Source organism: Anopheles arabiensis, chromosome 3 (genome assembly GCF_016920715.1).
Source record: "Anopheles arabiensis isolate DONGOLA chromosome 3, AaraD3, whole genome shotgun sequence".
Lineage (NCBI taxonomy): Eukaryota > Metazoa > Arthropoda > Insecta > Diptera > Culicidae > Anopheles > Anopheles arabiensis.
Window position 1 is genome coordinate 36,013,375 of NC_053518.1, and position 13,181 is coordinate 36,026,555.

The window sequence follows — 13,181 nt, forward strand, 5'->3', positions numbered from 1 at the left end:
TAATTAGGAATGGAAAATGCCGTTTTGATTGCATTAATTTGGTATGAATAATTTATTATCTTAATTGTAATTTATGCTACATTAATCGAGCCGTTAGTACTCGACAGTCACGCACTTAGTCTTGAGGTACTCGTTCAACGCTTCCTTGCCTGAAATGTACAAACAGACACACCAATTAGACACCATCTAGACACCCTCCCGTCAAGCAAGCAACCGCTTACCTAAATCCTTCCCGAAGCCGCTCTGCTTGAAGCCACCGAACGGTGCCGCCACGTCCGTCTTGTTGTACGTGTTCACAAACACCGTGCCCGCCTCGACCCGCTCCGCAAACCGAAGCGCTTTTGCAATGTCCTGCGTGAAAACACCGCTCGCCAGCCCGTACTCGGTACTGTTAGCCCTTGCCACCAGCGCATCGAAATCACTCGCGTGAAACTTCGATATCACCATGATCGGACCGAACGATTCTTCGCGCGCAATGTACATGTGATCCTCCACGTCGGTAAACACGGTCGGCTCGAAGAACAGTCCCTCCATTTTGGCCACCCGCTTGCCACCGTACAGCAGCTTCGCTCCCTCCTTCACCCCGATCGCACAGTACTCCTGCAACTTCTCCAGATGTGCCAGATGGTTCTGCGGCCCATGTGCCGTCGCCCGGTCGAGTGGATCGCCAATTTTCATCGTCTTTATGCCGCGGATCACTTTCCGCACAAACTCATCGTGGATGCGGTCCTCCACAAACAGCCGGCCAGCGGCAATACAGTTTTCACCCTTGTTGAAAAACACCGACGACATGCCGAGCCGGACCGCCTTCTCGAGATCGCAGTCGGCGAAGATGACGAGCGGCGACTTGCCGCCCAGTTCCATCGAGCACTTTTTGATGTTGGATTCGGCGCACGATGCCATGATGCGTTTCCCGATTGGAGTGGACCCGGTGAAGCCCAGTTTGCGCACCGCTGGATGGTCTGCAAGGGCTTGGCCGGCCAAAGAGCCCGTACCCGTGACGACATTGATCACTCCCGGTGGAAAGCCGGCTCTTACTGTAAGCTCGGCAAACTTAAGTGCCGTCAAGGGACATACTTGAGCCGGTTTAATGACAACCGTGTTGCCTGCGGCAATGCAAGCGGCCATCTTCCACGAGAGCATCATCAGTGGGTAGTTCCAGGGTGTAATTAAAGCGCACACACCGATCGGTTCCTTCTTCGTGAACGTTAGCACACGATTCGGGCGGGCTGGGCTGACCGGGATGGTGCTACCTTCGATCTTATCCGCCCAACCTGCATAGTAGCGCCACGCATCGATCGACATACCGACGTGAGTTTTCAGTGCAAGCGTGTAAACTGCACCCGAATCGATCGACTCAATCGTTGCCAGTTCCTCCCGGTGCTGCTCCATCAGCTCTGCCAATCGGTACATCAGCTGACCGCGCTCACGTGCCGAAACAGACGTCCATACGCCATGGAACGCTTCATCGGCGGCTTGAACTGCATCGTCAACGTCCACTTTGGATGCATTCGCCACGTCACAGATCACTTGTTCGTTGGTGGGATTAACGATCGGTATCGTTTTTGCACCTTCCGCATCCACAAACCGCCCATTGATGAAGAGCTGCGTTGGGACGGCTATCTGGCGTCGATTCGCCTTCAACACCACGTGTTTGAAATCCAGCGGAATGTTCGTTCCACGATCGCCATTGCTTCCGGAGCGCATCCGTTGAATAACTTCCTGCAGAAACTCCCCGTACATTGGTGCCATAAAGAGCGTCTCGTTGTCGATCGGTACCTCGAGCGTGTCCTTCACCTCCTCCACCAACCGCACCACATCCATCGAGCCGGCACCGCACGCGAAAAAGTCCGTCTCGGGCCCAATCTCCACCTTCAGAATCGATTTCCATATGCTGCGCAGCAGCGTATCTTGCTCCTGCTCCTTCTCCGTCAGCACTAGCGGGGTCGCTTTCGTCGTCCCCAGCTGCTCAAACCACTCCCCGGCGGGAATTACACGATTGCCACGCTTGATCCGCCGCACGCGCACCAACGATCCATCGGTTCCGGTGATGAAAATGCCTTCGCGCGTTACAAAAGCAGACCCGGTGGACCCTTTAAACTGGATTGGCTTTCCATTCACCATGCTGCGCCGGGCGCTGAGTGATGCACCGTACAGTCGGACCGGTACTTCCTCGCCATCTTCCATCTGCACTACAGCCAGCGCTCCGGGAACCGAATCCAACCCACGAATGAAGTTGAAAATCCTCACTGCCGGTTGATTCAAGTTTAGGTACTGATTCTCCTCCCGAAACAGGGCCGGATCGTAACTCGCACCAATCTCAGTCTGCGGGATCTTGGGCGCAGTACCCGCAGCGATCATATCCACCGCCTCCGCCATAGCCGTGACACCCTCCGGGTAGAGGAACCGCTTGTACAGTGTGTCGAGCGTATCATCCCCATAAACGGGGCACTGTTTCTGCAGCAGAATCGGTCCAGTATCGAGCCCATCGTCCGCCCAGAAGATGGAGAAACCGGCCCGTTCGTCCCCCTCGATCAGCGTCCAGGAGATGGCACTGGCGCCTCGGTGAAGTGGCAGTATGGAGGGATGATAGCAGATGCTACCGTAAGCGGCCCCATCGATCACCTCCATCGGGATGAACTGGCTGCAGAACGGGAGCACGTTCAGGTTCGCACCGACCGATCGGTACTGCTCGAGCACCTCCGGTATGGGGACACCTTTGCGACGCCAGGCGGAGAATTTAAACACTGGAATGCCATGCTGACGGGCTACGGTAGCCAGTACATCTTCGCGGGCGCCTTTGTCGGCGATCGTGAACACACCGACGATGAGATGGTCACGCTCGAGCAGCAGTTCGAGCACTTCGGCGGCAAAGTTGCTCTGCCCGATGATGGCAATTTTGAGCTCCTCTTGCTGCTGCTGATGATGGCCATTGGTGGCTTTCTGCAGATGAGTAACAAAAGCAAAGAAGATGTCAAACGGATCGATCGGAAGCACTGCACTCTAGCTAGAACTGAAACTCACATGAAAGCCGTTCGTTTTGGCGTCACTTTTCACAGGATCTCCCATTTTGTATTGCTTTTTCTGCTCACTTATATATGGATTCACAAAATCCTTCCCACTACATGCAACAGAACGAACCGAACTGATTGACCGATCACGATCGGGACTCTTATTTATACACCAGCAGAAGCGGGAGCAGCTAAGGGTACGCCCGAAAAGGCCACAATCACTTATCAACGGGATGCTGCATCAGGCCACAAAAGCAGAGCAGAGAGAGAGAGAGAGAGAGAGAGCGAGAGAGCACGCATCTGTCTTGCTGTTGGATCATGTGTACCGGCTCCCTGCCTGTGTGTTTGATTAGAGAAGGTGCCAATCATGCCGATCGGCTTTCGGAGGGGCACCGTCGACTGGTGCCTACTTAATTCATGCGATAATCAGCTGCTGGAGTGTAAATTGCGCTGACTGTTGGCTTTAAATTGCCCTTTATAGAGTGTTTGTATAACACGAACACAATGCCGATCGGTTGTGGTTCTGCCGCGCGGTCCCAAGATCGCGGGGTTTGTGGGTCGAGAATGAGAAGCGAGAAATCTCAGTCCCCCACGGGTCAAACAACAGGGGCTATATTTACCAACAGGTCTGGCACATGGAACCGGTGCGAACCAGTTACACGCAGAGAAAGTTCGCCGTCTAATCGGTTCGTTATCAGTGATAGCGTGTGCTGATCGGATGACGCGGAAGAGAAGCGTTACAACAGCAGCGTGGTGTTTGAATCAGCTGCGGTAAGCGTGTCCAGGAGCCGACATTAAACAAGCTTCGATTAATGAGGTTCTGGTTTGCTACAGCCAACAGAAGCTCGCTGTATCAACGGGCGATTTCCGATCATCCGGATTGTGCCGGTTGGTAGACCCTCTTTTCTTGGTGGTTTAATTCCCTGTACGGCTCGGTGTGCTGCAATCGATACGTTTACATAGGGCATGACCCCGTGTGTGTGTGTGTGTGTGTGCTCTGATAGGCCGACGGATGCTTTAACCGGTTATTTCTTGCACAGTGTGTGGAGCAGTAATGATGGGTGTGTGGAAGGTTTTGAAATTTCCAGAGCGTTGCATTTGTGGTCGGTGGTGAATCCCGGTCACCGTGACGCTGCGAGTTCAGGTTGATAAGTAATCTGCTGGCTTTATTTTTGGAAACAGGCGTGATCGTGTAATGAAAGCGAATACACTTTTTAAGGCACACGAAAGGCTGGCATGACATTTGTTTTTCACGACTTTCTCTAGCCAAAGGTGTTTACAAACCTCCTTATCGGAAGAGTTGTTGCTCTTCTTGAGATTTTGGTATTAAGCGCCATTGTTGTGAAATTGAAGGGAATATTTAATATTCAAATTCAATACGACCTGATCGTTAAAGCTAGCCAAAATACATAATTGGCAATAATAATCGGAAATCCCAGTCAAGGGCTTGAACGAAGTACCGATCGTCCTTTGAGTCCTTTTGTTGTAACGATCATGGCAGTATGATGTGATGATCTCTACTTTCTGATCGTGGATTAGTACAAATGCTTAACTTCTTCATATCATTGATTGGTCGAGGAGATCCTTCAAGCCGCATGTGCATCCTGATCAACCTGATCCAGCCGCTGAGAGCTCGTTCATCAGAAGTACAGTAACTCCACGTGCTTCTTTTATTCTTACTTTTAGACGCAATATAGTCGTTAGGTTGTAGGAATTGGACTAGGAGGTATATCATGAGCCACTGATTCGCCGGACAACCTATGACTAATTAGGTTTATACGCGGCTAGAATCCATGACGGACATGTTGCTTTGTTATACGTGTTGATGAAGAATGCGAATAGAACCTGTCAAGTCTCGAATCTGATCAATCGCTCAGAGATCCTCTTGCTCATTCCTATATTATTTCTTCTTCTTCTTGTGGCTCAACAACCGTTGTCGGTCATGGCCTGTACCCTTTCAATGCCTTTTGGATTACCCCCCATAGCAGGATAGTCAGTCCTATGTATGGCGGCACGGTCTATTTGGAGCTTCAACCCATGACGGGCTTATTGTTAAGTCGTACGAGTTGACATCTGTATCATGAGACGCTTATTATCGGCTAATTATCCTATATTATTTACAACGTGTTTAAGTTATGGTCCTGTTCTTTCAATGATGGTTTTTTAAATTATTATTACAACTACAATGAACTCTCTCTTATTTGACACCTCTCCAATTTGAAAAACCTCTCTTATTTGAACATTTTTCACAGTCCCTTGATTTCCAGTACATTTTTGTTCCTCTAATTTGGAAAACCTCTGAAATCTGTGTCCCTCTTATTTGTGTATGGTGTTGCCATGGTTATTGAAAGATGTGTGCTCAAATTGGCGATTCTGTTCGCAGTTTCCTATAGCAACAGTTAAGGCTGCATACTAAATGTTCTGTCTCTTTCTTGTTTGGATGGACCTTTCATTCACTTTCCACCTCTGTAATTTGAAAACCCCTCTTATTCGACATACCCATCGCCTCTCAAATAAGGTTCACTGTATTTCCTAATACATTCGTGACACGTATGTAATGATCCTAACAATATCTTGGCTAAAGCAGATCGTGTCCTGTTGCTTTGAGGGACCTCAATAACCTACAACATTACGTGTGTATGCAAGATTTTGAGATTTATACACCAGCTAACTGGGGTGGTTAACCTTTTCTACAGTAAGGGATATGATCTAATTCTTTACTTATAAGAGTCGTCGTATCAACCAATAGCTCACAGATCCTTCCAAATGTAATCATTAATATTATGTCAAAATCGTTCAAAATTCAGTGAAAACGTCTTCTACGTCTATTTGGCATAACGTCCTGCGCGGACATGCCGGCCTGTACAGGCTTTCGACACTTAATTCATTACCACGTAGCCGGATAGTCAATCCCTGCTACGGAGGGACTGTCCATTCTGGGTTTGAACCCATGACGGGCATGTTATTGAGTCGTTCGAGTTGACGACTGTACCAGGGGACCGCCACGGGACAGTGAAAACGTGTAACGGTTGAATATGTGAACAGCATCGATTACCTCTTACAACTTCTCGTTATTCTTTCAACCATTCTTTACATCCTATTGGATAAGTTATATGATGGATTCTCGTATTGTGTCGAATATTGATTTCTACTTATCTTTACTACTTTATATGAGATTTTTTGAGGACGATTTAGAATGAGACGATTTGTTGTTAAATACATGACTGAGGACCAAATTCCTTATCTATTACTGCCAATCCCCAATCAAACGAGACACTCTCATGTAGTACTTTGTTGATCGGGTTTGACGCAAAGCTTGAAGCAAGTTATTGATAGAAATTAATACAAACGCAAATAGCTTCAACTATAAGCACTGTATCTTCCCACTCTGTCATCTTCGGTAAAGCCAATAAACCGTCTGCTAAAAATATTTACCCAGACAATCGTACGGAATTCTTCGCCCGCAAGTATCACGATTAGCCCGGGGAGTGGGTGCAAGCAGTTCTATTTTATGCATTCCCCCACTCGATAGGAAAAGCCCTTACAGCCGCGACATGCTCTATGAAGTGGAGTGGAGGCACACTTTACGCCGCCCGATACGCAGCTCGGAAGCAGAACTGTTTTGTGCCGGTTTGGCGCAAACGATGAATCCGTTATGCGTACTGCCAATTGCGATCGCGGTAGGTTAATGAACGAGCAATAAACATTGAATTTATCTCTCTCTCCCTCGATCCGGGGCGGTGTGTAATTAGCATTGCACTTGCCCATGCTCTTCCTACCATGATGTCTAAGCCCTTCGTCGCACTGCATCTAAAATAGATGCGCGTTCTGTACACGTGCCTCCCCGCGCACCTTTTGAGTGCACTTGAGACCTTCGGGGACCTCCGGTGTTATCGATTATCGGAAATTCTCCACAAAGCGCTCAAGAAGTCGTGCACTGGGTTAAGCTGGGCTCGTTGTGAGTTTCTTCACGTTCTTCCCAATCCTCTTCAAGCGACACATTACTTATCGATTATCATCAACTCAGCTCAGCCCGCAAGGCCGTTAAACCTTGTGCGCGCGCGCGTTTTGGCCCGCATCGCCCAAAGGGGTATAAAAAGCCCACTCCAGCAGGAACCACCCGATACAGTTCGTGCAAGCAAGCGGTCGATTAAACATGGTGCGATTAAACAGTGCAGCCGGCTCCCGGTGGTGGGCCCCAGCGATGGCCATCCTGGCGCTGGCGCTCAGTGTCAAAGCGGCCGAGGTCGCACGGTACGATAACTACCGGCTGTACCGGGTGACGCCCCACAGCGAGGCGCAGCTACGATCGGTGGCCGCCATGGAGCAGGCGAGCGATAGCTTAATTTTCCTCGAGACCGCCCGCAAGCTGGGCGATCGGTTCGACATCGTCGTCGCGCCGCACAAGCTGGCCGACTTTACCGAAACGCTCGAATCGGACTACATTCCGCACGAGCTGATCGAGCAGAACGTGCAGCGGGCGTTCGATGAGGAGCGCGTCCGGCTAACGAACAAGCGTGCCAAGGGTCCGTTCGATTGGAACGACTATCACACTCTGGAGGAGATCCACGCCTGGCTCGACCAGCTGGCCAGTGAGCATCCGAAGGAGGTGGAGCTGCTCGACGCAGGACGTTCGCATCAGAATCGAACCATGAAGGGTGTGAAGCTTTCGTACGGTCCCGGCCGCCCGGGTGTGTTCCTGGAGGGTGGTATTCACGCGCGTGAATGGATCTCGCCCGCCACCGTGACGTACATTCTGAACCAGCTCCTCACCAGCGAGGATGCGAAGGTGCGTGCACTGGCCGAAAAGTTTGACTGGTACGTGTTCCCGAACGCAAACCCGGACGGGTACGCGTACACCTTCCAGGTAAACCGGCTGTGGCGCAAAACGCGCAAAGCGTACGGTCCGTTCTGTTACGGGGCCGATCCGAACCGCAACTGGGACTTCCACTGGGCCGAGCAGGGCACGAGCAATAACGCCTGCTCGGACACGTACCATGGATCGGAAGCGTTCTCGGAGGTTGAGACCCGTTCGCTGGCTGCGTTTGTGGAGAAGCTGCGCGGTAAGCTCGGTGCGTACATTGCGTTCCATTCGTACTCGCAGCTGCTGCTGTTCCCATACGGTCACACCGGGGCGCATTCGCCGAACCATCAGGATTTGAACGAGATTGCCGAGGCAACGGTAAAGTCACTGGCGAAGCGGTACGGCACGCAGTACAAGTACGGCAATGTGTACGATGCGATCTATCCGGCGAGCGGGTCGAGCGTTGACTGGAGCTATGGGGCGCAAGATGTGAAGATTGCGTACACGTACGAGCTGCGTCCGGATGGGGACGCCTGGAATGGGTTCGTGCTGCCACCGAACGAGATTGTGCCGACGGGCGAGGAGACGCTGGATTCGCTCATCACGCTGCTGGAGGAATCGTCCGCCCGGGGTTATTACGATGAGAAGCATTGAAGTGTCTCCTACCGGGGCGGGTTGGTGGCTTAGCGCTGCTTTTAGTGTGTGATCGATGAATCTAAGGTCAATAAACCGAACAAAAAACTGTAAGAGTGCGTCGTGTGTGTGTGTGCAATTGCTTTATTAATCTCTCAACTGGTGATACAAAAACACGTTCTCTACGTACACAATTTGTGCTTTTTTGGGGGTCGTTTTTGTTCAACTACGATGCCACCTCAAGGCCATCTAATGATCCCCTTGAACATCTCCCAATGGTTCCTGCATTCCGACAACTTCAGCACTCTTCAAAGTCTCCACCTCCGGCTTCGATTCTTCATCCTCCAGCTCATCATGCTTGAAATCCCCAGCCTCTTTCAATGCCGGGTCTTCCTCCTCGTTCAGTTCCTCCAACTCCTCCACCGGATCCTCAACCGTTTCCTTCAAATCCCAGGCCGTTGCGCGTCTACTTGTGGATGCTCTCAGCACATGCCCTCCGTCCAGTTCAACCAACTCCAACTCCGTTGCACTCGACTCTCCCCCGGTGGTGGTGGCAATGCTAGCCTTACGGCTCAACATCAGATACTCATCGAACAGATGGTTCGAGAGACGCCGCTCGTACCGGTGGTAAGCATTTTCAAGCCGGCGCACGTGTGCTTCCGAATCGGTATCGTCCGTATCGGTGCCCTGGCATTCGATGAACCGCTTGAAGCGCTGTACGATCGGGTGAGCATCGAGATTGAGATTGCGCCGAAAGTCCTCCAGATCGGTGCTCCAGTACTCATCAATGGCGTCGTGGACGAGCTTCGTCTCGAGCTCCTCCTCCTGCAGCTCACGGGCCGCCTCGGACAGGGCGGTAAATATTTGATCCTCCGTCAGCTTGTCGATCTCGTACTGAATGTCGATGAACTTGCGGTACACCGGATCGCAACCGAACTCTTCGGGAATAGGTTTGGATGTGGTTGGATCTTTCGGATCGCTCGGACCAACTTCGACTTGAGCATCCACGTGTTGGTTCAATTCACCCAAATCTACAGCAGACTCGTCTGAGGACAGCTGATCAACAGGATCAATGGTAGCATCGGACGCCTTGACGTTTGCTTCAACTACATCCGGCAACTGTTCTTTGGTCATATTCTCAACAATTTGTTCTGCAATGGTAATAGGCTCCAATTCCTGGATAACCTCTAAGACAGACCCTTCCTTTTCCTGATGTACCACCACCTCATCTCCAATGTTCTGTATCATATCGTCAACCTTCCGAAGCTTCTCGCTAATCTGCCCATAGTCCTCCATAATGTTCGCCAGCTGATCGTGAATGCTATCAATGTGCGCATTGTACTTTTCCTTCTGTGCCGTCACTCGGTCGATCAGATTCTGCAGCTTTTCCTGATCCTGCCGGAACACCTCGAGACGATACTCGTTAAAGTTGTGCTGCTTGCCGCCGATCGATATCATCTGCTGCTCGATGTTCATATCAACCTCAGCGTGACCCTTCATCAAGCGCTCCAGTACCGCCTCCTTTGCAAGGCTACGCTCGTTCGCTTCGAAGCGCTCCTGTCGTGCCTGCTCAATCTTTGCACCGTTCGAGTTTTGCTCCATCGCCTTCAGCACACCCTCGTACACGATCGGTTCGGTACGCTGAGACTTGGCCGTCTGGGGACGCACAATCTTGTGGCGATTCTTCAGCACACACTTCGGATCGCGCAAGTCCACCGAATGGAAGAATCGTTTGTATTCGTCAATAAACTCCGTGATCGTGTTCTGACGATCGAGCTTACTGTCGAGGATGCTTCCAGCTTCGTCCTCCGTTTCACTGCTGCTGCTGCTGTCGCTCAGGGATACTTCCGGGCGCATGGAGCTGGCTAGCTTGCGATGTTTCTTTGGTATAATTTTATCAAACATGTCCTCACTGTCGGAAGTGTCAGAGCGGGAGGAGCATGCACGGCTGCTGTTCCGCACGCAGCTGTCGCAATCGGTTACGAGTGTTGGGTCGGAGTTGGAATCGGACCCGGTGATGTAGTCCACGGAGTTGGTAGAAGCTTTACGCTCTTCAGCCAACTTCTGGGCATGATGTGTATCGCCCTCTGTGGATGTGATCGAATCTACAGAAGCGGTTGATGCTTTACGATCAGAATGTTGTACGGCAGAGTCATCAGGATCTGCTGGGAATTGGTCATTGGTACTACACGTTGGTTGCATCGTGATGGAAATCTCTTTCGATTGGATGATAACATTCAGCGTATCATCCTGCTCGGCTGAGGCGATACGGGCCTCAGTTTTTCTATTAATTTCAGGAAGCTTTGTGGCTTTCAAAGTAGGTTTAGGTACAAGATCTTTGTTAACATCTTCACGATTTGTATCTTCTTTACCTTCAGTTGAGATCTTTTCTTGTTGTACATCTTCAGTTTTGTGGCTCTCTTCAGGAAGTTCATTCTTGTCAACAGAATCATGTGCTTTCAAATCATTCTTCTGAGCAGATCCACTCATATAACTCTCATCAACTTCTGTACCTTGCTCCAGAGATTCTGGACCATCTTTGGCTTCTTGTACGATTTGATGTGAAGCTTCATCTTTCCTTTCCTTCATATCTGCGTACTCTTCTGTAGTAATCTCTTCGATGAGTGGTTTGCTGATACTTTCGCTCAAGCGTAGATCAGTATTTACTCTTCCAAAGCACTGCTCAAGAGTTTCACATAGCTGTCTGGGTTGGTCAGCTGCGGGAGTAGCAGCGGGTTTAAGTGCACTTGTGTGTTGGTTAAATAGGGCTTCCATCTCCTTCCACGCAACGTCGTTCGATTGGTACTCCAGCTCTTCGAAATCCCCTTTACCGGCAGCAGAGCCTTCCTTTTCTTCTTCCTCCTCGTCGCTGCTCGTCTTAAGCTGCAAATAGTGATTGCATCTTAAAATGGGTCAAGTATGGATGATTGTATTTTGGATCTCACCAATTCCGGTTCGCCGTCTCCTCGGTGGCGCAAGCGAAGAGTTGCTGGAGAAAATTGAACGAAGGATTAGCTTTTTGTCTTAAATGAAAAACAGCAGACAAAAATCATTACCATTGATACTGCGTCGCATTTTTCGTTGTTCCTCCTTCTTCCAGCGCTGGTGTTCTTTACGCTCCTCTTCGTATCCGCCTCGTTTCCTTTTTTCCAAGAAGTACAGTACAAAAATGGTAATTTTGATAGCTCATATATTGAAATTCATTCTTACCATGCCTCAGCACATGCCCGATCTTTATCAAACACTGGTCTCGAATCCAAATAGGTCAGAGATTTCTGAAAAAAAGTAATACGATACAACAAACCTCATTAGAGACTCATTTTGGAGTAATTGTCCTCAGAAAACGAATTCTTACACATTCCAAAATGAGCGTTTTGCGATAGGAAGGAATATCGTTGACCACGGGATTCCCTACCAACGTCAGTACGCGCAATCCTTTCATATCCGCAAGAACCTTTGAAAGCAAATAAGTTGAAGTTGATGGCCGAATAATATTAAAAGAAATAGAGAATACCTTCACAATCGCAATGTCCTCGATCCGGTTGTGAGAAATGTCCAAAACCGACACGAAATCACATTTCCGCAACTCCGCCAGGCTTTCGATCGATTTCAGATAGTTGTGCGAAATGTTGAGCGTGTTCAGCACGGGCAGAATGTCTGTTGAAAGAAATAAACTTCAATTTCATTATCGTTTCCTGTTGGCAGGCAGTTTTAAAACGACGGAGAAAAGCGCTCCCTTGTTCCCTTTCTTCCTTACCGCTTCCACAGTTTTCTATCTTGGCGATGTGATTATGGGAAAGGTTCAGCGTGTCCAACTGTTTGCAGTGTTGCAAGTTTTCGATTTTCTAAACAAATGCCCCCAAAAAGCAAAAGACCAAGTGTGAGAAACAGGGGATGGAATCAGATGTCAGTCAAGCAAAGAAATCGATAAGGGTATAGGTCTGCCATCATAGGAATGGGAGGCACGTGCACATGGTACTGACCTTGATAAGGTTGTTGTGCAGATACAGACAACGCAGTTGTGACTGGTGATCCAGCCCGGAAATGTTGGAAATGGCGTTGCACTCCAGCCAAAGACATTTTAATCCTACGTACTCGTCCAGCCCATCGATGGCGTTGTATCCTGAGAAAATGGAATGTGAGAGAGCAACAAAAACATGGAACATCTTGTGGAGGAAGTAGATCGGGAAGTGTCCCTTACCTGAGTAGTGCAAATATAGGACATCGTTAAGGTGTGGCGTTAGGTAGAGCTTGTTTTTGCGACACGATGCTTGAATCGTTTTCTTCGTCATTCTGCCCCATTTTGCGGGAGGAAATTAAAACACCATTAGCGTTATGCAAACTCTTACATATCTGGGAAGCGACTCACTTTTTGGGCCCAAACTCTTCTTCGCACTGTTCGCGCACCATCTTGGGGCAGGGAAAAAAACTGAACTGCGTGCTCTGTTCGCTGGAGGAAAACTGGAAACTACCAAAAACTTTGCCCCTCGGGTGGAAAATAACAACGATGACGCCGAGTGGCAACGGTTGCTATGTAACGTGCATAGATTTCAAACGATTGCCACAGTATATGTAGGGTTTGAAACGAAACGAACTGTGTGTGAAATATTTCGTGCGCCGTGAAAGAATTCGTTCTTTTGCAGGGTTGGTGGTCTTGACAGTTAAAATGATTGAAAATGACAGTTAAAATGATTTAAAAAAAATCGTTTTGAGATAAAAATTATTAATATATT

At 49.4% G+C, this 13,181-nt stretch overlaps 3 protein-coding genes across 3 annotated transcripts; 1 reads left to right on the forward strand and 2 right to left on the reverse strand.

The window, feature by feature from the left end:
• Positions 1-28: 28 nt before the first annotated feature.
• LOC120902656 (cytosolic 10-formyltetrahydrofolate dehydrogenase) lies at positions 29-3,160 on the reverse strand. The gene is made up of 3 exons (XM_040311606.1): positions 3,025-3,160; positions 222-2,943; positions 29-149 (listed from the first exon to the last, which is right to left on the reverse strand). Exons 1-3 carry the CDS (start codon positions 3,067-3,069, stop codon positions 94-96), a joined length of 2,823 nt encoding a protein of 940 aa, XP_040167540.1. The 5' UTR covers positions 3,070-3,160; the 3' UTR covers positions 29-93.
• Positions 3,161-7,125: 3,965 nt separating this feature from the next.
• LOC120902544 (zinc carboxypeptidase A 1) lies at positions 7,126-8,567 on the forward strand. Its single transcript, XM_040311377.1, has one exon. It carries the CDS (start codon positions 7,168-7,170, stop codon positions 8,467-8,469), a length of 1,302 nt encoding a protein of 433 aa, XP_040167311.1. The 5' UTR covers positions 7,126-7,167; the 3' UTR covers positions 8,470-8,567.
• Positions 8,568-8,574: 7 nt separating this feature from the next.
• LOC120902543 (dynein assembly factor 1, axonemal homolog) lies at positions 8,575-12,928 on the reverse strand. Its single transcript, XM_040311376.1, has 10 exons — positions 12,818-12,928; positions 12,650-12,741; positions 12,432-12,571; positions 12,206-12,293; positions 11,963-12,105; positions 11,804-11,902; positions 11,659-11,723; positions 11,505-11,590; positions 11,394-11,437; positions 8,575-11,331 (listed from the first exon to the last, which is right to left on the reverse strand). The coding sequence occupies exons 1-10, from the start codon at positions 12,856-12,858 to the stop codon at positions 8,698-8,700; spliced, it is 3,432 nt and encodes a 1,143-aa protein (XP_040167310.1). The 5' UTR covers positions 12,859-12,928; the 3' UTR covers positions 8,575-8,697.
• Between the last annotated feature and the right edge of the window lie 253 nt (positions 12,929-13,181).

Bases quoted from the DNA above. Each gene is read 5' to 3' on its own strand.
- LOC120902656 (XM_040311606.1), bottom strand. From the start codon at position 3,069: ATGGGAGATCCTGTGAAAAGTGACGCCAAAACGAACGGCTTTCAT. The intron at 2,944-3,024 runs GTGAGTTTCAGT...ACTCATCTGCAG, and splicing joins CCAAAACGAACGGCTTTCAT to AAAGCCACCAATGGCCATCA. The intron at 150-221 runs GTAAGCGGTTGC...TGTACATTTCAG, and splicing joins CGGCTTCGGGAAGGATTTAG to GCAAGGAAGCGTTGAACGAG.
- LOC120902544 (XM_040311377.1), top strand. From the start codon at position 7,168: ATGGTGCGATTAAACAGTGCAGCCGGCTCCCGGTGGTGGGCCCCAGCG.
- LOC120902543 (XM_040311376.1), bottom strand. From the start codon at position 12,858: ATGGTGCGCGAACAGTGCGAAGAAGAGTTTGGGCCCAAAAA. The intron at 12,572-12,649 runs GTAAGGGACACT...CCATTTTCTCAG, and splicing joins CCTATATTTGCACTACTCAG to GATACAACGCCATCGATGGG. The intron at 12,294-12,431 runs GTCAGTACCATG...GCATTTGTTTAG, and splicing joins TGCACAACAACCTTATCAAG to AAAATCGAAAACTTGCAACA.